This window comes from Molothrus aeneus, chromosome 16 (genome assembly GCF_037042795.1).
Source record: "Molothrus aeneus isolate 106 chromosome 16, BPBGC_Maene_1.0, whole genome shotgun sequence".
NCBI lineage: Eukaryota > Metazoa > Chordata > Aves > Passeriformes > Icteridae > Molothrus > Molothrus aeneus.
This window is the reverse complement of record NC_089661.1, coordinates 288,433-315,323: the sequence shown is the minus strand read 5'-3', so window position 1 is coordinate 315,323 and position 26,891 is coordinate 288,433. Positions and strand designations below refer to the sequence as shown.

The 26,891-nt window shown below is 40.8% G+C and overlaps 2 protein-coding genes across 3 annotated transcripts in view; one reads left to right on the top strand and one right to left on the bottom strand.

The window, feature by feature from the left end:
• Positions 1–26,891, bottom strand: part of IFT140 (intraflagellar transport 140) — an 84,633-nt gene that overhangs the window by 15,244 nt on the left and 42,498 nt on the right. The window lies entirely within an intron of this gene.
• Positions 633–26,891, top strand: TMEM204 (transmembrane protein 204). The gene is made up of 3 exons (XM_066560864.1): positions 633–1,676; positions 14,614–14,769; positions 26,498–26,891. The coding sequence occupies exons 1-3, from the start codon at positions 1,397–1,399 to the stop codon at positions 26,740–26,742; spliced, it is 681 nt and encodes a 226-aa protein (XP_066416961.1). The 5' UTR covers positions 633–1,396; the 3' UTR covers positions 26,743–26,891.

The window sequence follows — 26,891 nt, the reverse complement described above, 5'->3', positions numbered from 1 at the left end:
CAGCAGAGCTTGCACGGCCTGGGCACCGAGCGGGATGGGCAGCCTCCCTCGAAGCTCTGCGGAGCCCTCACCGCGCCCAGCACGCCGGGACTTGGTCTCGCCATGCGCTGACTCAACCTCACTCACACCCCAACACTTGCCCTCTGCCTTTGCAGACACCCCCAAATTGGGTTGTTACCGGGTTGAGAGTCTCGAGATTTTATACTTCTTATTTATCTGCCACGGTCCCTCCTATGGTGCAGAGAGGACGCGGACATCAGCGCACCCCCGCAGAGCTTCCGTCGCGCTGTCCAGCAGCGAACCCCAATCATGTTTTGCTTCTAGTAAAAGGTATTTCAAAATCCCTCTCCTCGATCCGCTTCCACAGAGCTGATGCCCCGAGGGCTGAAGCTGGAATTTCCTTCTCTCCTTTTCCCGAGGAGCCCTGCTGTGCTCCCCGGGCTCTCCGAGACGCTGCGGGTCCCGGCAGCCCTGCTGGGGGCAGCGGCGAGGGGAGGAGGCATGAGGCAGGGAGGGGGCCCTCCGAGGGGAGGAGGGACAACTTTAGAAGTCTCCATAGTCTTTTCCTTTCAGGAAACGCATCCTGTTAATGTTTGACTGCCGTGGCAGTGGCTCTTTTTTTTTTTTTTTTTTTTTCAGTCGACAGTCGACTACGCCCTGAGGCTCACCAAAACGAGTCACAAAAACAGCCATTTCCTCTTGGTGGGGAGGTGGGGGGGGGCTTTTCCTCACCGCAGTGGCTGTTCTCGTCCCGGCACTCACAGCTCGGCTCTTCGGAGAGGGACAGGGCACAGCAATCTCCTCGAGATACTCCAGACTTGTAGATCACCTTTGGGGTGACCGCATTCCCCTCTGTCTCGGCTTGGCTTTGAGAGGATGATATCTGTCACCGTTTGCAGGATATTCTGAAGTTTGCACCCAAACCTAGGCTTTTGGAGCAGCACTGGTTGGCTTGGAGGACCCAGCGCTCGGCAGGCTACAGGGAGCATCCTATCCCACCTCTGCCCCATCCCAGCTCAGGCTCTCCTGCTCCGAGACTGGATTCTGTCTGGATTCACTCCATCCAACACGGAATGGACCTCCCTGTCATCCAGTTCACCACAAGACTGGCATTACTTATCAAAGTGCAAGAAGGCGGATAAGTCAACACTGGGAAGGACAACAAAGCTTCTTTGTGTTCTTATTTTATGGAATTCTCCTATCTACCTCACAAAATTCTCATTTCCTCAGTCAGAAATCCCTCAGGAATTGACTTCAAGAATGAACGGTGATGTCCTCTAGCACCCCGTAACACCCAGTGCAGACGCCTGTTCCCAGCCCAATTTCAATGTGCTGCAGCTGACTGGGACCTCGTGTTGTCTGCAGTTAGAGTCTGGCAGCAAGCTGACAGTCAGATATGACTGTCCAGAAACTGGTAGCCACAGCTGTGTTGGTAGCTCTAGTCTCACTCATCCTTAACAATGCGGCTGCCTTTACCCCCAACTGGGTATACCAAACGCTGGAGGACGGGCGCAAGCGCAGTGTGGGGCTCTGGAGGATGTGCTGGCTGGCAGAGCGGAGCAGAGGGGCTGCAAGCACGAGTGCCAGGCATGGGCAAGGAGAGGAGCAGGAGTGTGAAGCCCTGGGCTGGGGTTCAGAGTCAGCTGGGTTCCAGGAGTCACGCAGCACTGTCAAACGTAAGTGCAGCCTCTTATCTTCTCTGCAGACACAATTGATAGGGTGCATCTGGGTCCCCAGGAGTTCAATGGCCTAACCCTGAAATCGTGCTATCTGTCTTAGTCTAAACATCTCTTCACATTCATTCCCAAATAAATTAATTTCAGAAAATAAGGAATATGATGTCCACCAGTGAACTAAACTCCTCATTCCCCCTCAAAACCAGTCATCTGCATGGTGCTGGCTGGTTTATATAGCTCAGGAATTGATCTGCTTTGAAAAAATTATCCAAGAAGTGTAAGCCCAAAGTCCAGAGACGTCTTGGGCTCACTTCTCCCTCCTGGGCTCCTGTCATAAGATATCCCTTCGTCCTCAATACAATAGCAACCACAGTTGCTCTGAATACCCTAAAACTAAAAAAAACCCCACAAACCCAAACCCAAAAAGGTATTGCAATGAACAACATGTTGAGTTCTTTCTCCCTTCTGTTTGCTTTTGTTGGAAATGTCAGGAGCAGAAACGTCAGAAACAGTTGAGGTACAAACATGTAAAATTGAGAAAGGTGTTAAAATGTATAACTAAGTTTCTTGGTGAAAAAAATACAATTAATATACAACTTGGTGACTACAAAAATCATTACCCATGGTGTATTTTTCATTTTGCACTTTCACAGATTGTGGGATCTGAAGAATGCAAATAGCTTACACCGAGCTAGGGAAAATTACTGGACAACATGAAAATTACAGAACTGATTAATAAATAATAAACCTTACCTATGACATTCATAGCATTAATGGTGCAACCCTGCTCTTCCAGAGCAGAACTGTGCTGGAACAGGATCACAGAAAGGCTTGGGTAGAAAGGAACTATGCTGGAACAGGATCACAGAAAGGCTTGGGTAGACCTTAAAGACTGTCCAAAATACCTGCAGACAGCATGCCTGGGACCACAACTACCCTTGTGCCAAGAGGTTTCTCCCCTAAACCCCCTCCACTCCCAGCAGCTGGGCTGTGAGCAGCCATTCAAAGGGGAATCAGTGCTTCCACTGCACCCTTCAAGGCATGGAATTTAACAGAACAAATGGCTATAAAGTCCATGCCTTGACAGGCTACAGGATTCTCCCAAGATTTCAAGGATGCTCAAAAACAGCTCTGGTACCTCCGAGGGATGGTATGTTACAGCATCTGTAACATACATTATTTCAAACCAGATTTTTTCATGGTTTGAAATGTGGAGAAAGAGAAATTGGTCCTTGGAGTTTCTTAGATCCCTCTGGAGAGAAACCAAAGAAATATTAGAAGAATTTCTTTTAAAAATGCTTTAATGTGGACCCGTTATAGATTATATTTTCCAATAAAATAATACAGAAACATTTTTGAACATTTGCTAATACTGAGCTGCATAAATCAAAACCAGAAAATTTCTCAAATGTTTTAAAGTCCTTACCCTTTCAATACTTCTAACTGAAAGAACTTTTTATAACAATAAATGGCTATAAAAAGGATTAGACTGTGGGAGAAGTTCCTTGATGTGTTTTTGCAGCTTCATCTCTGGAATCACTTCCCCAATTAATACTGATAAGCCATATTCTAACCTGAAGAACATGTGTAACATTCACAAATAGTAAATGTACATGTTATGTACTCAGCACTGGAATGAGCTCCTGCAGAGTGAATTTGGCTCCTGCAGCATTTTCAACACACAAGCTTGTATTTCTTGCTGTGTGCAGGCCAGGCGGTGTGTGGTACCTAACGAGGAGAGATATTAGCTTCATGGCAGAACCATCTGGGCAGCACTTTCTGATGTCAAATAGTAGGATAATGTGACAGAAAATTTGAAAATTTCCAAGTAATAATTATAGCATAGTCAAATGCTCAGAATTATCTGACAATCACTGTTAAAATTCTAATTTAAAGGAGGCTTTTCAAGCCCAGAGACTTGATCTGTATAGGAGTAAAGCATCTATTCCCTATTTAAACTGGAAGCAAAGAGTAAGCAAAGGCCAATTCTGAATCTTGATAAAGCATTTAAAGGAAAATCCCTCCTCTGCAGCTGTCATGACAAACTCAGTAGGAAACACGACTGTGGCATTTATTTTTACGACAATTTTGTTTCCATGGATGTATACATGGTTAGTATGAGCCTGATCTTGCATCCATGGATTTGTCATCCTAAAGAATTTCTCTAATAAGAAATCACACATTATTTTAGCAATACCTATGGCAATCCTCATCTGTCAGTTGTAGATAAATCACAGACATGCAGGGGTGTGTGTGTATGCATATACATACATTCATCTAAAAATAACTATATGAAGGAAGAAAATGCCTTCCCCAATACCGAGTTACCACGAAGTATTTTGGATGCCATTTGTAGAACGATACAGAAAAGCTGTTCTGGTAATAGCAATGCAAAAGAGGCCACAATCTGGCTTATGTGAAACAATGTATTTATATACTCATACAGACGTACATACTTGAGAAGCAAGCTATTTATCTCACAGTTCAAAAGAAAAACTGTAAAGTCTTTGGGAATTTGCTTGTCCATATACTTAAGACTCCAGTACATGCAGTATGTATCTAACAGCCAACTATAGGCACTACTATAAGCTGACTTCCTCCCTGGCAAAGAGAAATACATTCTTAGAACCTGCTTTTCACTGACTTTCTCTGCCTGCTGTTTTCTCCCATTGAAATCACAGAATCATGGAATGGATTGGGTTGGAAAGAACCTTCAAGTCCATTGCATACCAACCCCTGCCATGGGCAGGGACACCTTCCACTAGCCCAGGTTGATCCAAGCTCCATCCAACCAGGGATCCAGAGGCAGCCACAGCTTCTCTGGGTAACCTGTGCCAGGGCTTCACCAACCTCATAGGGAAGGATTTCTTCCTAGAAATGTCAAAAAAACCCAAAAAGAAATCCAGGGGCAGGAGTAAATTATATTAAAAATACAGGGAAATGAAACATTGCAATGTGAACTACTTCTGCAAGGCACAGCATCAGAAGCACGGGCAAATGATTCCATGTGAAAGCACTTCAAGTCTGTCCTTCAAACCTCACTGCTCCTGAAAGTGGAGATCCCAGGCCCTTTCTTTCACTTCTCTTTATCTACCTTTCTCTTTCTCCCTCTTGCTGTGCAGCCCTGCACCTCTCTTTCAACACCCTGTGATGGTGAACAGCTTCTGTGATGGTTCAGATGACTAACAGCAAAAGAATCCCCAGGTTAGGGTGGAAGTTTTGGACATGGGGTGGGATAGGGTTTTTGGTGGATATTTTTCCGTTGGATTAAGCAGTGGTATCGGAGTCCAACAAGTGCTGTTGCTAACACTAAGTGATAAAAGTGTAAGGAGGGCTGAGATTGCTCCTTTTTTAGTGGTAATAAACTCTCAGATCTGAAACCTTCACCTATGTTGAGAATCAGCCCAGCTGTGAGGACATACATACAAGCTTTTATAGCCTGGACAAACCACTGAATGATACAAACTTCAACGCTTCACTGAGAACTCACGTTGTATAGGCCCTCTTCAAACACTTTAAGGAAACCTGGCCAGGTAGCCTAACTCTCCTGTCACCGGAGTGTAGGCAAAGACATTTGACAAAGATTATGGAGCTGCAGTTTCAGAGCTGTTGAAAAATTTTGGAAGGTTTTGCTCTTGCCTGCATCTCTTTATGCTTCAAAAAAGCCCAGAGGTAGTAGCCTCATGGCCTCAATAAGAGCTGGAGTAAGACAGCAGGTCATGAGTAGTCAACACTGAGCTTTGTGCCCATGTCACGTGCAAGCAAGGGCAGCACACCCAGAGATGTGGCTCCACAGAGGGACACGTGAGCTACCTTGAGTGGCGAGAACACGCAGCTACACCAGCACTGATGCCTTCTCAGAACCAACCCTTCTCAAAGCCACCTAGGTCCTGACCAAGTACCATTTCAGGAATTCTGCATGAACACACTAGATTACTTGAAATCATCTTAGATATTTTTAACCACACTGTAGAGTTCAAATATACCCTCAAGTTCTGCTGTGCTCTGAGGCTATCTCTGGATGGGCACAGGGAGATGATTTATTCATCAGCCGAGGTCCCAGTTTGTCCCTCCTTATCTAAAGAACATTAGGAACAATCTAGAAATTCAGGAATAGGGAGGGGTTTAAAAGATAGAAAACCTCACTGGGTTCTTCAGGGCTGCAAGAGACATAAGGAAAATTGCAACAGCAGAATGTATGTTTCAACTTCTGATGCTCAGAGCTAGACTGCTTGTGGGAATTGAAGTTCTACCAAGGAGTATAATTGATGCCAGGGAGAGGCACAGCATCAGGAGCAGCTACATGACTGCCACAGTACGTCAGGTAAACACCAGTCCAGCCTGGACAGGTGATTGTTTGCACACACGTGGACACAGGGACATTTGCTGACTGAGGCAGGATGCTGCTCAGAGTGGGAATGAGGAGCTGAGGTTTGATACAGAGGCAGCCATTCACCTAAATGCCCATGTCCACTGCATTTACATGAAGTTCCAATGTCTCCAAAATTTCCAATTTCTCTGAAATTTGGTTGGCTGGAAGCTAGGCTGAGTCAAGCAGCAGAGTGTGCTGTAAACATGTTACTTGTCTACATATATATATATATATTTTTCCATACATAGAGATCCAGAAAGGAGGCCAAGTGCATCTGGAGAACACAGGAACTACCATCAGATTAAAAAAAGCCCCAAACCTAATGATAAACATTATATACATAGCATGATAGACACAGAGATGAGGCAGCACCGGCAGCTGGCAGCTCACGGTTTATGATTTCCCATCCTAATATCTGAAATATGAGCAACATTTAAATAAGTGACACTACTAATTTAATGATGGAGGCCAGTAGAGATGAATTCTGAGAGACACAGCTTCTCAATTTAGAGTGAATGCTCATTTTAATGTCAGGGTTCAATTTTGTGTACTCATTTTGGAAAAGTGCAAAACTCCTTGGGATTCGGGACAGGAAAATGAACCTTATACATGTTTCAATGCAGTACATCCACAAGTGTTGCACAGAAATATTGTCAGAGCAATTGGAGCTTGGTTACTCTTGCCATCAAGAACTTTGAAATCAATTAAAGCATTATGAGTGAAAATGGCTCTGGAGCTTTTGAAAATTTCAGATGAACGCATTTATCAGAACACCCTGCTGAGATTTATAAAGAAGCAAATCATGATATCTAGACAACTCATATCTCATCAGAAATAGCTGTGCCTATTAAAACTGATCGCTGTATTGAAGGCTCTCAATGCTGGGCTTGCAAGGGCCCATCAATTAACCATAAGCACTTGCTTATATTGAAAATAGTTAATGGAACCATGTCTTCAAAAGTAACAAGTGAAGCTGTTATAAAAAACACCCCCCAACCACACTCTCCCTCCCCAACAAGATCTGTCTGCCTTTCAAAATAAATATTCAAATCTGAAGTTTCACACTTAGATGAGCTGAATGGTTAAGTTCTAAAATACCTAAAGGCTTGGAAGATTCCATCAGTTTGTCACATCAGAACATTATTGTAATTGTGCAAAACCAGATTGGGCTTTCCCTGCTTCCTTCCTTTTCCTTAACTCTTCCTTAAATTACTATTTTTTAAGCCAAAAAAAAAAAGCATAAATTGCATGCTTCAGAAAGTCTCCCAGGAGGTGAAAAAAACAAAAGAATTTTTGAAAGATCCACACATTAATAATTTTTAAGATATTCATCCAGCAACAGAATGTACTGAGGACTCCTGCTGCTGAAAGCTCTATGGCTACTTGCAAAGATTTTTTAAGAAGAGCAGGCGAGACTTCCTTTTTCAGGTCAAAGTCAGTAAGGCCTGCACACAGCAGAATCATGTGGAATGGGTACGAGGCAAAAAAGAAATCCAGAACTGTTTCACTTTAAAAAACATTAGTGACTATTCTGACCATCAATATACACTTGCATCACATAAGCATCTCTTTAAACCTTCCCATGGTCTCAGTGACACAGTCATGCAAAGGTGCACTGAGATACTGCCAACATTTGGCTTAGTTTGTTTCACAAGTACTTTTTAAGTTTTTCCATATATTTCCTAATTCATACTCAAAGAGCTTAGCAATATAAATACCACATGTTTAAATTGACAGAAGAAATTAAATGTCAAAGCTTTATAAATACAGCATAGGTTTGGGAGGCACAGCATGATGCTGATAATTACAGTGGTTCTATTTATTGTCCCTATTATCTCAGAATTGTTTTAACAGTAAGTGCTGAGCTCCTATGCCTGTGTTGTAAAATGAAGTACAGTTGCACCTTGGACACCAAGAGCACTTTCTTAGTGCTCTTGGTGTCCAAGGCACAGCTTCAACTGATTTCCATGGCAGCTGCAGAGACTGTTCAGCACATCTCACCTTTGCTGACATCCAAAACAAAAGAAACACATGATTCATTGCCAAAAGTTAGACTGAAGTGTTGGGTTGTTGTTGTTTTTTTTTTAATTTTAAGGATTTCTTCTAAAATTATTTATTAATACTGAATCCAGCTCTCCAGGTTAGAACTCAGGTTAATGAACAGCAAGACCATAAGTAAGAGTCAGCAAGACAGAAGCTTTGCTCTTTCTGACTGTTGCCTTTCATCCATTTAAGTTCAAGCACACTATTCTGGCTTTTCTTAATCTTAGTACTTGGTTTGCATTTCTGAAGTCCCTATAATGTGGATTTTAAAAATTACTCCAAAAGGCTGAAAAATATGATGCATTCTTTATCTCAGGATAACAGCTCAGCAAAACATCAAGTTCTAAGAGGAAAACGGCATGCTCAGTTAGAATCTCTGATTATATTAGATAAAACCTAATTACTTATCTAGTTAGGTTTTTATCAGAAGATAAAGGAAGATGAAGCCTAACACAGTCACAAGAAATGGGAAAAGGGTTCTAACAAAAGTAAGTGAAGCAACTTAAGTGTAAGGAGCACTACCAGTTTCATCTATAATCAATTAGAAATCTCTTTTCAGAAACACAACCATTTATTCTCTTTTCCAGAATAAAGTAATGTATGAACATGAAGCACTTAAAAGGACAAACAAGTACACGTGAGAATGTGTCCTCAATAATTCACCAAGTAATTAATAAATAAATCCAAGAACCATCAAAAACAGCATCAATAGAATAATTTTTTAAAATTCTGTTCATTACAAAACTAAGAAACAATATCCCTCAGGAGATTTAAAGAATGGATGTGATCATAGATACAATCAGCTTCACAGCAAGAGGTGGCACCATCCCTCAGCTGAGCATAACCCATCCTGCATTGTTAAGAGTTTAAGAGCAATTTAAGATTTTAAGTACCATTTTTGAGATGCAACAGATTTAGTGTCCTACAGTGGACAGGGATAACAGCACACTCCCAGTCAGCCCTACATCTCAGAGGCCATCAGGAGATTGTGAAGGCATACAGAGATGCTTGGGAATCCTCACTGTGCCCATGCACTGAATAAATGTGTGGTCATTAGCTTCTTCCCAGGGCTGGACACTTAATAATTTCCTCACAAAAGCTGGATTAAAGTTTCCACTAAAATTTTTGTTTATCAAGAGGGTAAACTTAAGAGGGTAATTCCCAGGGGAGTTTTAGATTACTATGAAAATATCTGGAGCCATTTTTCTTAACCATTAAAATGCTTGAATTCCCACTTAACTGTTTTTTTCCCTCAATGCAGACAGAAGAGGGAAAGAAATGCTTGCATTTTAAGCAATTAACATAATGCGATCTTCCAGTGAGATCACTCTTCCTCATCATCCCAAAACATTGCAAATTACTCTCCAGTATGACTAACCTACTTCTGCAAACAGTCCTGGGTCTATCCTGGAACATAACACCAACAGTTCTGGGGCTATCATGGATCAAAACAACAAAATTGGTGCTTGTAAATAAGAAAATCAAGGTAACATCTCTAATCCAGATGGATAGAGATGGTTTAGGAAGTGAGCAAAACAACAAGGAATCTGACTTGGTCTCATCCTTAAGAGTTTGGGGTTTGACTCTTGATTGATCCCTGTTTTAAACAAGGCAGAATTCATTAAGCCAATACCCTTGGCTGGACAAGAGTCCCAGTTGGATGTCCTGTCCAGGAATTAACTGCTTCTCTGAGAAAATGGGGCCCACAGTGGGCTTCAAGAAGGAAAAAGGCAGAGACTAGCACTGTATGCTGATGAGCAATAGATACTTGGAGTAGAGTTTTTGGAGCCATTCAGCTCTAATCCTTTCCAGCTCTCAACAGCCAAGTTGCATCTTAAGGGAGGTGAAAAGGCATGGATGGAGGGCTTGTCCTCCCTCTTTCACCTGTCAGATGCACACACAAAGGAATGAACACTTTCTGCAGTGTCTAGGTCTATTCTGCTGGAATTATTGACCTCTAGCTACAGGAAACATCCACCTCTGGCCACAGAGAACTCCATCATGGTTAAATTTCAAGAGACGACTGACATTAACAATAATGAGTTTGACAAAACAAAAAAAGAAGAATATCCAAAATACCTATGTCATGACAGTCTTGGGCAATAGATTCTAGAAGTGAGGGGTTAACACAAATGCCACCAGTAACTGTGCAGACACTAAACCCACTATGACCATCTGGTTTTACAAACTGTCATTAACAAACAAAACACAAAGTTTAATGAAGTCTGGAGTGGCCACAAAAAGTTACACTGGAATCATGGCTACTATAAATGAAGCTGAAACAGTTGAACAGCTGATCCTAAATTTATACTAATTATTAAATCTATAGAAAATTCATCAAAATAGACTAAAGCTGGCTATTGAGGCATTTTTGCTGTACATATAATTTAAAATAGAGTAAAAGAGCACAAAGGTAAATACTAAATTTCACAGCTTTTACAAAAACTATATTGCAGCCAGTTTTATAAGATATCATAAATATTTATTCCTGGATTGAGCAATCATTCAAGCAGGAAAACAGCTTTGTGGCCTGGCCTTCCTCAACAAGATTTCCCTCTTCAACGGCATTGGGCTGAGCTCTGAAGAAATACTTTAACATTGCACACTCAATTCCCTTTCTTGATCTACACTGTCCATTGGCTGTCATCACTAAAAAGAGGCCAGAGATGCTGGTGCAGAGGCTCAGCTTAGGGTTGTGTGCATACAAAATAAAAATGTGCTGACCTGACAGAATGCAAAGTCACAATGGTGAGTAAGGAAGCACAGTCACCTCACATTTTCAGGCTGAATACAATTAACAAACTCTACTGCAAAAGAATGGACTTTATGCATTATTATAAGAGTTATATATCATTGATGGTCTGCCCAAGGTAGGGGTGGAGTCCCCCATCCCTGGAGGGATTTAACAAATGTGTGGATGTGGCACCTGGGGATATGACTAGTGGGGGCCTTGGCAGTGCTGAGGGAACAGCTTGACTTGATGATCTCAGAATCATGGAATCGTTTAGCCTGAAAATGAGCTCTAAGTTTGCTTTTTTTCCCTAAGAGGAATAATTGCAATTCTAGAACAAAACCAAAAGATGACAGATCATACATTAAACCTGTTAGAATAAACCAACATCTCTCATATGAGAGATGGGAAGGTACTCAGGTTGTAATACTTTATTCTATAAACATAATTTTCTTCACATTTAATGAAATCATACAAGCTACATCCTTCTTATTCTACAAATCATCAGCCTGCTGCAGTTCCATGGACCATGTGCAACCTTCTTTCTGGTTAATAGGAGCAGCTACACAAAATACCCACTGCATTTCCACATGTCTCTGAATAGTGGTAGTGTATTAGGCCAAGAAACATTCCTAAGTGTGGAGTTCTTACAAACAGCAGCAAAAATCATGTTACCCATTCAATGTACTTCCAGCTACAGGAGAGGACAATGATCAAATAACTATTTTGTAAAGATACAACTGAGTTGATCTGAAGTTCAACTGAGTCACAGTCAGAAACGTACTATTTTTAGTATGCATGATATAACATCACCTGTGGCAAAGCTTTAAGTCTGTAATACTTTTTAAGTTAAGTGTTTAAAAAGTCACAAATAGGAGCAAAAGCAAAAATTTGGTGTTAATTTCTGTCAGGGGCCAGTATGTATTTCTGGCATAAACTTCAGACTTTTAAAGGTTATTTATATACAGAGGCTCTTTTTTTTTTTTTTTTTTTTTTTTTTTTTGAGCTCCTGCGTACTATATACAAGCAAGGCAAGAGACTCCATTATGGCAACAATTTTTTAATTTGATGCTACAGATAGTTCTGTCACCAAATGAATGTACTAATAATGGTTGGCAAACTTGCTCTTACTTTGGGCACTTCTCCTTTGAAAGTCATTACTATCTCTTCAGCAAACACTGGTGCTCAAAGCATTACAGAAGTCCATCTGAGTGGAAAGACAGAACACTCTGAATGTTCAAAGTTTACTGGTGTTTAAAAAGCTCATCTGACTGTGATTCTGTTATCCATCCAATGCGTTTCATGATCTGCTAGCATTCAAAATGGTAAGAGATGGAAATGCTGCCAATGCTAAAAGGGCAACTTTAGAAGTTAAACACAAAATCTTTGAACAAATTTTCTGAGCAACAGATCAGAAATTAACTGACTAGGAGAAGCCAAAAATACTTAGTATGTTACCGTCTTAACATTTTATTCAATGGAAAAAGTTTAATGGACTGTGGTTCTTAACTAACTCCTCAGATACAATACTATATTTTATTACATTTTAATTAAATCATGAGTTGCTCCTTAGAACACGGGAAGCTGAAGACAGCCTGTGAGGGGTAAATAAAGGGTAAACACAAAAGTAGGTTAGACATCATGATTAACACAATTAAATTTACTCTTGCTTATATCAAGTTTTGTTTTCTGCATTTCCTAGCAGTCTCTCTGGAAGATCAGGAACCAATTTCTGATGGTCAGTGCATCCACCAAACTTAAAGCCAGTTAAAGCACTCCTAAAAAATCTGCTCCAGAGTCTTTGTCTAGTATATGCCGGCTTACACATAGTGCAACTTCTATTTCACAATAGCAATGACACATTAGCAAGCGATGTGGAACAATGATATTTGTAACTCCCACCTTATGCTAGAGAAGAAGGAAAAGGATAAAAACAGGGCATCCATCAGGTTAACAGGAAAAGGAGGAAAAAAGTCTGACTAAAAGTACCCAACTTTGCAGTTGATATAAGCCATTCAGTAGCCAGCTGGGAGACACATTTTAATCAGGTTTCTAGCCAAGACTGCGGATGTCCGTGTCTGTAATCATGGCTGCATTCGTTCTTTAATAGAGAATCACAGATTATCTCAGGTTGGAAGGGATCTACAAGGATCATTGTGTTCAGCTCCCTGTTGCTTGCAGGACTATCTTAAACTAAAACACTAGATCACTAAGAGCATCCTACACAAACCACAACTCTGGCAGCCTTGGAGACATGACCACTACCCTGGGGAGCTTATTCCACTGCCAACCACCCTCTGGGGGAAGAACCTTTTCCTAATAACCAACATAACTTTCTCCTAACACAGCTCCAGCCACTCCCTCAGGTCCTGGCACCAGACAACAGAGACCAGCACCTCCCCACTATGAGGAAGGTGCAGAATACAACAGGGTCACCCTTCAGCCTTCTCTTCTCCTGGCTGAACTGGCCAAATGATCTCAGCCACTCCTTGCGTGTCTTACCCTCGAGGCCTTTCATCATCCTGGTCACCAGGTCCTGGGCATACTGCCATCATTCAACATCGTTTTTATTTTGAGTTTGTCATTTTCCCTGTCATGGTGTTCAGTACAGACTTAGGCCTACACACTTTCCTTTTCAGCTCAAGAAGATCCCTGCTCAGCCAGACCCTCCTTCTTTCCTGCTTGCATGATTGCCTATGCTTTAGAAGTGCTGGTTCCTGCACTATTAAGAGGTCACCACCTTGCCCACAAGTCTCTCTTTACAAACTGCACATCTCAGAGGGCACCTTTTTGAGTTGATCCTTCAGTCCCTGCACCCGAGGTTACTTTCAACATGCTTCAGAAACTTTGTGAATCTCTTTGTGTCTGTTGTATGATATTCCCTGTTGATGTCTGGAAACATAAAATCACTCTTAAGGCCCAGGGGAGCTGATCTAGAGATATCCCTTAATTCCTTGTACTATAATTCATCAGTATCATTGTCCCGACCAGGTGCTCAATAGTAGACCTTCACAGTTAGATATATATGAAATATATATATTTAAACACACACACACATTCACACACCCTATTTTAAAAACTAGCTTTTTACCTGTACATGCAGATTATGCCTTAACACCTCATTCAGAACTGCCAAGCCTTGATATCTTCATTTCAACCATCTCCCTCATTACACAGATGGAAATATAAGGATCTTTGCAGTGTATCCCAAAGACTAATAAATTATTAAAAAAGTAAAAATTAAGAATTCTCTCTACAATGCTTCTGTAAACCAGTAAGACCCAAGCATTAAAATCCACAGGATGTTTTTTAGGACAATACAGAGGGACTAGGGGAAAAAGAAATTCAGGGTGTTATTGGTTTGTTTTAGCAATGATTATTATTTTAGGGTCTTGAAAAACTATTTATGGTTCCATTTCACTCTGTGTCACACAAAAAAAAACAAACATCAATCCTGCCCCAAACAACTCTGGCTATGGATTAAGTAGAATCTTCAGTAAAGAGAATTTCAGCACCACCAGTGGGCCATTTTGGGAAATTAGCTGCTTGTTCCATGCACTACTTATGGGATGCTGTGCAACTAAAGGAAGGAATCAATACATATTCTGAAGAAAATCCTTTCTTAATCAGACCACAAAAAAGGCAGTTACAACAAGGGACTGCTGGGAGAAGGGACTGCTGTCTAAGAATTGTTTTCTGTGGAATGACAAACTTTATACTCCTGCTCAGTCAGGATTTTCTTTTTCATCATTTTATATTATTGTAACTTTCTGCTGCTTCTGTTTTCCTAGTGCAGTTTGACATGATGCGTGCCTGCAACCTCATTGCCACGGTGGCTCTGACTGCTGGCCAGCTCCTCTTCGTCCTGGGGCTGATGGAGCTCCCCATCATCTCCCAGGATACCCAGTGGTGGGAGGAGGCCATAGCTGCTGTGTTCCAACTTGCCAGTAAGTCCACTTCTTACTACTGATGGAAAAGAGCTCAGTCTCTCTTAAACCCAGGTGGAAAAGTGTTTCTTACTTTGTAAATCTTTCAAGTGACAAAGAATAGCAAAAAGGCTTATAGCTAAAAACAAGTTCATTGTCTCCAACAAGCTCTCTCCATGAGATTCTGCAGTACCTGAACAGAAGCTTTTAACTGGGATATATCATAATGAGCTTCTGGCAACCAAAAAAACCCCAAGCCTTTATTATTTCCTGTGAAACCAGGAAGGCAAACATAAGAGACAAACTGGATACACAGTAATCCCACAATTTAGCAGGGCAAAATATACTCAAGGAACTCAAGAAAGCAGAGTGGATGGGCTGAGCAAATTTTTGAAGCCTTGTTGAAACAAGATTATTTTATTTTAGCTAACTGAATTTTACTCAATGACCACCAGCTGGATTTTGACAAACAGATAAATCTGCAATCCAGCAAAGAAAGCCAAAGTCAATTCATACCACTGACTGCTATAAATAAAATTTCCACAGCAGTTCTCATGGACTGTATACAGAACTGCACGAGGAAAAGAGGAAATAGGTTTATCACAATTCCATTTTGATAGCAGTGGCAACAAAGTGTAAACATTCTGCAATAACACCTTTCATTATTACATAAAGTAACTTCAGTATTCATTACAGTAAGAATCCAATCCTAGACGATATCCATGCAGGAAACTTATCATTAATGGAGTAACAATCAAGCTGATTACAAGATCAGATTAAAAATACAACATTTACATATATATATATATATATATATATATACACATATATACATATATATATATACACACATATATATTATTAATGTAAAGAATGTAAGGTTATAATAAAGCAACACCATTTTATTTAAAGTTTTAGTTTTAACTTTAACAACTCAAAATATTAAGAATGGCTTAAAACTACGGAGACCTCAGGTTTTCAAAAACACAAGATCAGAATCTGGCCTAGGTGATTTAAGCACAGTCTCATGGCAATAAAATAGTTAGGTTTTTTTTAGGTATACTAAGGATGAGGAACCTCAAATCCAGATGAGAGGAGGAGACTGCAGAGGTTGTGTAACATTCAAAGCACCTGATCCATCTTCCAGGTGCAGCAAGTGCCTCAAGCACGAGACAGTGCTTCCAAAAGACAGATATAAACCTTGCCATAAAAGCCCTCCCTACAGCCCCTTTGTGTCTGTGTAACTGTGGATACCTTCTGGATAGTTCTCCCTGACTTTCAGCGTGATGCCTGCTGTACTCTCCCATCCTCTCCAAACTTGATCTGTTTTTCCAGAGCGGAAATGCATTCTGGCGCTGTTTGGATGTGTTGTTTCATTGACAAACAGCACAGGGGACAGCCATGGGACTTTCTTCTACCATGGCTGCTAATTTTAGACTGAGCTCTTTTTTTTTTTGCCTTTTTTTTTTTTCCTGTGCTGGAGTCTGTTTTAAACACAGTCAGAGAGAGACTGAAGGGCGCCAGGATATCCCGACACAGGAGGAGGAAATGCCTGCTATTACCTGTTATGCAAGCTGAACCTTGAAATCCCTAGTGCTGGGAGGGGACATGGGAGAAAAGCCACAGTCAGAATGATTAACAAAACACTAATGAGAATGGCTTAAGAAGCTTTTGGATCAAGGAGCCTATGTCAATCTGCCTGCCTATGTTCAAAAGACGTGAAGGAATGGAGCTGCAGCCTGTGATGATATGAGGACAGACATTGAGCTGTATGAATCTGCAGAAATAACACAGTGATTATCCCTGCCCCATTCCCCAGACTCCTTTGTAGTTATGCCACACTCTCCTTTACCATCATCAGATGGTTTTCTGCCTTGAAGTCATGATATTCATTTTACATCTCATTATCTCATTCTAACTTTCTGTTTAAACAAGTTCCTTCCTGATATCCAGAACAATCACCTGAAGTCTTCTAGAATGCATACTTTTGAAAAAAGTGGGAAGAAGTCACATCTGCGTTAACCCGATATAAAATAAGACTTCTTGGAGACCTCCTTAGTTTTCCAGAAAAGTGTTACATCAACTGCTGATTCCTTGGGAATTTGCACTCACTAAACAGGAGTTTGCACTCACTAAACTCCCTGGACTGGGCACAGGGGATAGCATTTTAGACATTATAGATTATGTGTCTTTGAAATCAGACAAAACCCATGTGCAGTGAGAAAGCCCAGCAAATCCACTGCTCTGATGAAGGGCTGCTGCTGCATCTGGAGACTGAGAGTTCCTCATTGAAGGGGAAGACAGTGGCCACCACACGTCATATGAGCCACAGGTGATTTTCAGGCTCTGAGTCTCCACTCTGAGACAGTAACCTCTCAGTCATTCTCAAAGAAAAGGAGCAATATGGAGCAAAAACCTCAGAACAGTAAATATGACACTTGTATTTAAAAGCATTTGTCCCATGCAAACAATCCAAGAGAAACCCCTGCAAAGCTCTCTCCTGCTTCATTTGAGGAGTTAAAGCCAAGGTACTTTAGGTCAGACAGATCATTTGTGTGAGAAGGGCAGGTAATGTTTAAGAATGAACGAACTTAGATCTTATTAAACATTTCTGAAGCACTGGCTGTGAAACTTCTGTTTATATCACTTTCAAATGAAAGAACACGAGCAACCTTCTAGTTTTTCCTTTTCAAAACCCAAATAATCTGAAGAATTGTTCTGCAGTTCCTCATCCTTTCAGTAATTTCAGAAATTATCTTGAATCATATTCCCTCTAATTCCAACTTCTCCTTGATCTCTACCTTTCATCCTGGAATATGCCAACAAGTGCTGAAGAGAACCACAGTGGTCACTGGGAGACTGAAATCTTGTGTTATGGGGAAGGTTCAACCCACAATTTTCTTGTTTTTACTCAACTGAAACTGTGTGGATTTCATTACAGTTTCCCATGGCCTGAACAAAAGTCCTTGTCGGCTTAGAAAACTAAGAGTGCTAGGTATTATCTCCAAAGTCTATCACAAGCTCAAATCAATGATCTTGGATCCACCATAGAGCTTGCAGTGGCTCCAGACTCCACCACTTCCTCACTTCTGCCACCTGCACAAGCATTTGACAGTCATTCAAAAAGGATGAACCTCTGACACAAAATCAAGCCTGGGGAAGCAAAGAAGAGAGGAAACAGCAATGCTGTCTGGGACAGCCATGGGATTCACACAGCTCCAAAGCTCCAGAGCCTCACACCTCCCTGTTAACAGGAAAGTGATCTGTTTGCTTTGGAAAAGGTTCCTAGTGAAAATGGAACCAGCGTTTTACATGGAATTTTGTGTCAACGCTCAGAAATTTTCCTCTAGAGGGTTTTGGGGTTTCTGTTTTTTCCAAGGACCTGTTACAAACACCATGTGCTGAATATAGGATGGATAACAGCCAACAGAAGGGCTGTTGGAAAGGGAAATCCATACTAACAGTACAGGGAAGAAAGAGCACTTCAGAGGATATTGAATTACTACAAACATTAACCTCCCAGACAGGATCAGGCCTTAAGGGGCTCCAGCCAAGTCTTGATCTTGTCCAGTGATGATTATCACAGACTTTTGAGAGAAATATTAGAAACTTAATAGGAAAAATCTGGGATAGAATATCATTTACATTAGATCTCATCCTGGTTTCTGAATGTCCAAGACTGCAATAAGCCTGAATCATGATTAATATTTTGCCAGTCTGCTTTCAACATTAAATAACTTTAATACATAATATCCTGAAGATTAAAAAGTTTCATGTTCCCACTGAGCCTGTCATTTACAGCCAAATAAATTAGTCTCATCTTTCCTAAATTTCAAGCATTGCATTCCAGCTTTGCCCAACATGTTTTTCTGATGAAAGTGTTTCACTCCAGACCCCTAATGGATCATGGAAAAGCTGAGCTCAGGTATACTCTAATTTCTGTGCTCTTAAAATTAAATCAGACAATTTTTTAATCTTCTCCAACCACTTTAGATTAGCTGATATCCAGAAAATGTCTATGTAGAAAAGAACAGCACAGCAGCCATTGGAAAACATGGCTGAAGATATTGCTGATAGCAGTGTGATCCTGAGTTCCATATTACTTCCTTCCACCTTTTTGCTTCATGATACCCTCAAGCCAGATCTGTTCTAAGATGAACTCTATGGAACTGTAAACCTAAAACTTCCTGAAAATGAAGCAAGTAAATGAGATGCTCTAAGTAACCTAAAAATCATAGCAAAACTAGAGAATCTGACTGCTTGATTTGTGCTAAATGTTTTCATTATTTGTCAATTTTATTTCACCCTCAGTGCCAAACTTCCCCATTGTTTATGCAGACCACAAATATCACAATAAAGTGATTTTGTTTTTGCACATTTGCAAAAGGAAGCACATTTGCAAATATCTAAAATCTAGATGTCTATATTATTTATTTTGTTGGAAATAGTTCCCAGGAGCAGCTGAACCAGCAAACTGGGAAGGATGGTAGCTCACAAGAAGTGTGGTGAACTCCTCATCTGGTATAGCTGCAGCAGGAAGAAGATCTGCCTGTATTCTTTAAGGCTAAACTCTGATAAGAGCAGCAGGCAGGTTCTTGTAGCATCTCAATGTCAAGGGCACATATTCTGATCAGAAATATGGTAAAAAATTTTATTAACAGATATAATTTGGATATTAACAAATATAATTTGGATATGCAAGCATAAGGAACATGTACTGCAGAGGAAAGTGTGTGAGACGGGAAGTATCTCAACACAAATATTCACTTTATTGCTTATGAACATGCACATTATATATATATATGGAGGTGTCTCCTAAAACTGTTTCAAACCCAGTTGCCTTTCTGGATCCAATTACGCAGCTCTTACCCTCTGATGTATCCAGAGAAGAACAGAGCACTTGAACAATAAAAGCAGAAGATGATGCTGAAATGTCCAAAAATATAACCTGTCAATAACTACTTCTCTCTGCACAGGCTATTTTTCTCAGGCTGACCCCACCTGCAGCTCTGGGATCCTCAGCATGAGACAGACAAGGACCTATTAGAGTGGGCCCAGAGGAGGTGATACAGATGTTCCAAGGGTTGGAGCACCTCTGCTCTGGAGCCAGGCTGGGAGAGCTGGGGGTGCTCACCTGGAGAGGAGAAGGTTCTGGGGAAAACGTATTGTGGCTTTTCAGTACATAAAGGGTGCTTAACAAAAGACAGAAAGTGACTTTTTACATGGACAGACAGCAATGACAAGGGGAATGGATTTAAGCTGGAAAGGGGAAGATTTAGATTAAATGCTAGGAAGAAAGTCTTCCCTGTGAGAGTGGAGAGGCCCTGGCACAGATTGCCCAGAGAAGCTGTGGCTGCCCCTGGATCCCTGGAAGTGTCCAGTGCCAGGCTGAGTGGGGCTTGGAGCTACTTGGGATAGTGGAAGGTGTTCCTGCCTTCTGGCAAGAGGATTGGCAAGAGATGGTTTTAAAAGATTCCTTTCAACCCAAAACATTCCATGGTTCTGATTCCAGACAGGAGCCCATAGCTGTGCCTGATATGAGGCCTACTACATTAAAGCAGAGCTTTAATTGGCTCCAGCTGCCTCAGAACCCAAGAGGCCAAGCAATGCTAACAGTTGATATCAAGTGTGAGAGTCTGCACATTCCTCCTTATTTAAACAGCTGCCCAAGAGGAATTCTGCCTAGTTCACTGGGAATACTTTTCACCATTCCATTCAAAGACTGGCATAATTTCTAAGGAAACCTCCAAAAAGTAACAAACAAAAGCAATTCACTGTTAATAGACCTAAACTGGTTAAAGATTTCCAACATAAGGTAGGATTCACTGCCTTACACTGACTACATCTCCCATCAGGTTAAAGACAAGGACTGACAAACTCAAAGAACACAAGTGGAAAGCCCTTGTGATTCAGAAAACTGAGCAACAAAAGGGTCTTAGCGCCCCTGAGAAGCTGTGCTACTCACATGTTTAATTCTAAGATGTTACATGCTACCAAAATCTTTGGAAGGAAATTTTAAATTAGAACTAAACAAAAAAAAAAAACAAAAAAACCCAACCTCAAACAAATTATTGTACTTAATGTACAACTGAAACCTCAAAGGTCACTTGACTCTAATAGTCACACTCTAATTCCCTGTGGCATTAGAAACCAAAGCATCATCCAGCCTGGCGCTACAATGAAGAGCACATGACTATTCCAGACACCCCATATTTGCCTTCAACTATAAAAACTTCTTTTGTGCAAAGCTGATACAAGAAAAGGTATTTATAAATAATTTGCATAAGTCCTATAGGAATCACTTTGTGAATCTGTCTCCTGCTGATAAATACAGCTGAGCTCCTACAGATAGCCCATTCAGGCACATGACTCATCACATCTAAAAGAGTTGCTGTGAAACTTGGTGGGGTACACAGAAAAGGAGTGAAATATTTCCCTTCTCTGTTTGCAGTTCTGCACAAGCGTGGGTGGTGTATTCTCAACACTCTGGCTGCTCTATTTTCCTCCTTCTCCCTTTTCTTGACAGCAAAAGTCATCCTCCAGGACAAGCTGTAAAAAGGAGGATTATAAGTCCCAATATAGACTTTCTGGTAAACTAGAAAAAACAATGTGTATTTCTTCAAATGCACTGTCAGTATACTAATAAAAAGGAAGAGTAAGAATCCAGGGGCGTCAGGAAAAAAACCCAACAAACTATCACAGAAATAAAAATTGACTATTAGAGTTCTGCCTCAAACAGGAAATCCAGCATACAGCTCTGAAATGTAAGTTCAAAAAGTAACATTCTCCTAACCCACCCCCACTACCAGTCAATACTGTTCCAACCAAAAGTCTTCTGAGTGACTTCGTTATCTGTTTCCTTCCCCAGCGGAAAAGCCACCCCCCTCCCAGCTTGTTTTGCTGCAGATGGGAAACAACTAGAGATAAACAGCAGTTCAATGGGAAAAAAAAGCACTTCAATCTCATCAGGATTTTTAGTGAAGTTGTGGCCTCTGCGCAGTCTTGCGACAATATACAATAAAATTATCTGAAATTGATTTATGTATTTAAATTAATTCAGGGAAATTGAGCCATGCATCTCAAAGTCCTGTCATCACTACAAAACAGAAAAGAAACCAAATCAGATTAAAATGTTCACTATTTTCATAAATAAATTTAAAGAAATATATCCCTTCTACAGCCCTTGTCAACCTGTATTTCACACTGTTAGCTCAGGAATCCTGATGGCAAAGAGAGCAATTTTCTGGTTATTTTTAGTAGAGCTGTTTATGGGAAATAGTCTGAGAAGCCAGCTGTTTTCCTCTAAGTGTTTTATTGGAATACTGAAACTGAATTCAGACATTGTTACAAATATCTATCTAAATGGGAAAATCACCACAGTAAGCTTTGGAGACTATTCTTACAACAAGGTTAATTTTTATAGGGATACTTATAACTATTATATGGCACAAATACGTGAACTGCACGTATTTTTGCCCAGTCATTTAGAGGACAGAGTACATGTTCCACCCCAGTTCTTGCCTAGTGTACAAGAAGACAAGACTCTTCTAAGGGCAAGGAGAACACATGTAGCACATTGGAACACTTTGCTTCAAAAAGTCCAAGTTTGATTAAGCTGTTACAGACAAAATCCATTCAAGCAAACCTTGGGGTTTTCACACATCATCATCTTCACAAAAGCAGCATTCATCAAAATTTGAAATGCACCATCCTATGCAAACTCAGTTTTTTGGATTATTACGATTTCTTCAGCCTTTGCTCTGGAGTTCCTACATTTATAATTTACACATCAAGCCATGCTAATATGAAATAAGAATGCCGGAAAATAACTTTCTCAGTTACATTTCTATTCTGGAGTTCTGTGACTCTTGCAGAACTGTAAAACTAATTGTATAAACTCTACAGTAAAGTGCTTCCACCTCTGTTGCCTCTGTCATGTGTTTGTCTGTTCTTAATGTCAGTTCCTTCTCTAAACTACAGCAAAGGATCTGAAGCAGAATACACATTTTCACTCAAGAGCTCTGGCAACTGGCTCCTGTGATCTGTCAGTTCGAGGAGCTCTCAAACCCAGTCCCTCTACCTCACTCAGCCATTGGCACAGACCTGGGAAAGGACATAAACCCTCTTGCATGACTGGCTGCTCCTCTGAGCAGGGATCAGGCAAAGGGCTTGTGAAGGAAAATAGTCCTTCTAGCAAAAATAGTTTTATCTGGGGACCTGGAAGGAAGCCTTAGTGCTTTTCCCTGGTAGATAACTGCTCCATCAGATAGAACACGGAGATGTTAAGCCATTTAGGACAGTAATTTGCCATAAGTAATACAAAAGCAAGAAAGACAAAGTGAAATAATTTCATTAAAAGCTGGGTATTTGGAAAAATTTTAAATATTGAAAATATTCCTACAGTGGGAATTAAGCTGCAAGACACAACATAGCATCAGGTTTACTCTGTGTAACTGGTATTCCTGAACCCATGTCTCTCTGCCAAGAGAGCCTCAAAAAAATACTGCAAGATAGTGGGAAGTAGGCACTTATTAATATTTATAACTGTGCCTTAGAGGCACCTGTGAGTGGTCACCGGTCCAAACAGCTCCTGCTCAAAATTCCACCTGCTTAAGGTTTTATGATTTTCTTCACACTTAAAAAAAAAAAAAATTAACGCTTTATGGATTCCCTGTGAAAGTGTGCATGAATTTAAAATAAGTTCTGAAAGGAAAACTGAAAAGGAAAACTGATTACATAAAGCCTTCTCAAGTGCCAAACTAAGTAAGATGGGTTTCTTGATTTATATCAATACCCTCCTTCCTGCCAATTTTAAACCACAAGAAGATGAAGCTGGTCAACTCAGCTGCAGGAGGTGCAAGCATCGCCTTTCCTCTTGATTTCCTATCTTCATAAGAAAATGGCTATCTATCATCCATTGAGCAATGGATTAGAAAGCACTATCAGCATGTATCATCCTTATAAGACCTAAAGGAAGATGTAGACATCCAAATTCTTTATAAGCATATCACAACTAGCATGCTCTGCTCCCAATACTCTGAAATACAAAATAAACACAGGAAGTTGTATCATCCTGGTTCCACAGATGGGGAACCAAGCCATCTCAGAGGAAAGTTTAAAAGACCTGATGTCACTCACAAAACAGAACCTAATCTCCCACTCTCTTCTCTACCATGTGCTTCAGGACAAACTGAACTTGGAGACTGACACTGGAAATGAAGGGAAAGTATTTTATTTGCAACAGCAAACCATTATTGTATGGATCAGTGATTTCTACAACTCAATGCACTTCACATGGCCATATTCTCTCCAAATAAAACTTGTTTATTTATAACTAAGCTGAACCATAAAATAACTACCAGATTTACTGACAAAACCAAGGAGTGACTGTGTCCTTACAACTGTATCAACAACCTAAAACCCATCCACGGTACATTAGGCTTTTTTAAAATCAGAGTGGGGAAAGAGCAGTAAAGAGCTACTCCTCCCATAAGAACCTATTTCTTCTTATCTGTCCTCAGAGAGAGAAGCGCTTCACTCCAAACCCTCTCTGGACATGCCAGCAACTGTAACAAAGCACCTTCTAGGTAGACACAAGAGAACCAAGGATGCCAGACAGCTCCTGAAGGAATATTCATTCAGTGTTTGTATTATGAGGAGGCGGATTCAGCCTTCATTTTACTGACTCTCAGAATAGTACAAGTGTCACACCTTTAGGTAATGATTGATTTTTTTCCTCCTACTTGTATGTCATTTCCCTCTTCTGTGTGTTTATCTGTACACAACATGTGTCTTTTCCCTCTTCTGTGTTTTTTATCTGTATGCAACTTGTGTCTTTTCCATCTTCACTGCATTACTAGCACTCTTTGAAGAAAAAAACTTGATACAATGCACACTCAGGATGTGCTCTTTCATGGAAAATCAAGGACCAGGGCCAGGGGTCACACGATTGCCATGTATCCATGGGGACACTATTTGCAGTCACAGGCACTGTGGCTAACTGAGAAAAAAGCATGCAGCAACTGGGACTTGCTCTTGACTTCTCCTTGCCCATGAACTTTGGAAGATGGTGTCCAAATATGTTCTGGCAGTTCATGGATATTTATTTATTCCAGTCTTCCTTCATTAATGGGTCATTTTGGCAGTGACATTCCTTTGCTATGGTGGCAGTTAAGGAAGTGTGTAGGATAACAAAGAGAAATTTTTTTTTGGTTAGTGAGGCATATTTGTCTCTTTTTGTTTGTTTCAATCTGATTACATCCATGAATTTCTTTTAAAAAGCTGAAAAGTAGTTTTGTTTGACAGTAGGTACAGGAAGAAAGACTAGGCTGGAGCCCCTCTGCTCCAGAGCCAGGCTGGGAAAGCTGTGAATGTTCAGCCTTGAGAAGAGGAGAAGGCTCCAGGGAGACCACAGAGCCTCTTCCAGTGCCTGAAGGGGCTCCAGGAGAGCTGGTGAGGGGCTGGGGACAAGGGATGGAGCGACAGGACAAGGGAATGGCTTCAAACTGTCAGAGAGCAGGTTTAGATGAAAAATTAGGAAGAAAGTCTTCCCTGTGAGGGTGGGCAGGCTCTGGCACAGGGTGCCCAGAGATGTGGCTGCCCCATCCCTGGCTGTGTCCAAGGGCAGGTTGGACAGGCCTTGGGGAAACTTGGGGTACTGGGAAGTGTCCCTGTCCATGGCAGAGGGTGGAATGCAATGAGTTTTAAGGTTCCTTCCAACCCAAACCATCTTGGGATTGTATGGTTCTCTGATAATACAATAAACAGAGGGCAGAAAAGTAATCATGTGGTTATCAATGCATTCTTCAAGGAATGGGCAGGTGTAACATAAAAAAGGAGGTGTAAAGGGATGCAGATTGCCCCTTGATCTAACATGGGTCTCCTGCATAACTAGAACAGTTACACAACCTCACTTCTGAAATAACATTACTATTATTCATCAGTAATGTAACCACCAAAGAGATTGAGATTTTTTTTCTTTTTTTTAGGTTTTTTTTTTTTTTTTTTTGCAAATCACTTTGTGACATCTGAATGGAAATGCTAGACAAGTGCACTGTTATTACTCTAATATTACCTACCTTTTAGGGAACTTAGTACTGTGCTTAAAGTTATGAGGACAATAGAAACTTTGCCTTCAAGAGCTTCTGGAAGCATGACATTACTACTGCCTCATAATACCTTTTTCGAGCAGGAAAAAGTAGGACCACAAAGTTCCATTTATTTCACCTTCCCTTTTTTAAGTTTCTATACAATGCTTTTTATTATTTCTGTAAGATATTTGGCTATTCATCATCTTTGCAGCTTACATAGTTGCCTGCCTTAATAAACATTTTAAATTTCAGAATAAGAGTATATACTGTGAAAAAAAAAATTGAAATTATTATTATTATCATCATTAATACAGCTGTTTTCTCTTTTGGCAATGGGAGGAAGAAAAAGGACATCTGTGTAAGTGATTCAAATGATTGGGAGAAAAAACCCAAGGTGAAATACAGGTGGGTGTAGGAAATTTTAATTAGAGTGAACAGATTAAAACTTAATATTGAGCCTCTGTTTAAGGCACTCTCTTTGAATGTTTCATGAGGCCCAAATATGCCTTCAAAAACACATCCAGCACATCAAAATAGGGATGGAAAGGCTCTACGGACTTATGAGTGAGTCTGTAAATGTTGAGATTCTATGGCATTTTGCCACTACAGAAATTCAAGAGAATAACTCATTAAAAATAACTCTGCCATTCTGTTTGCAGGTTTTGTTCTGGTTATCGGACTGGTGACGTTCTACCGCATCGGACCATACACCAACCTCTCATGGTCCTGCTACCTGAACATCGGAGCCTGCCTCTTGGCCACCCTGGCAGCTGCCATTCTCATCTGGAACATCCTGCACAGGCGTGAGGACTGCATGGCGCCTCGGGTCATCGTCATCAGCCGCACCCTGACCGCTCGCTTTCGCCAGGGCTTGGAAAATGACTATGTTGAGTCACCATGCTGAAAGAGCACACTTGAAAGGTGACAGATGTCCAAGGAGATCTGCATTGGAGTTATTTTCTATAAATATATGCTATAATTTAAGGGTTGAAAGACATCACAATGTTCACTTGTGTGGGCAGAGGCCCTCAATCATTATTCAGATGGGCTCCA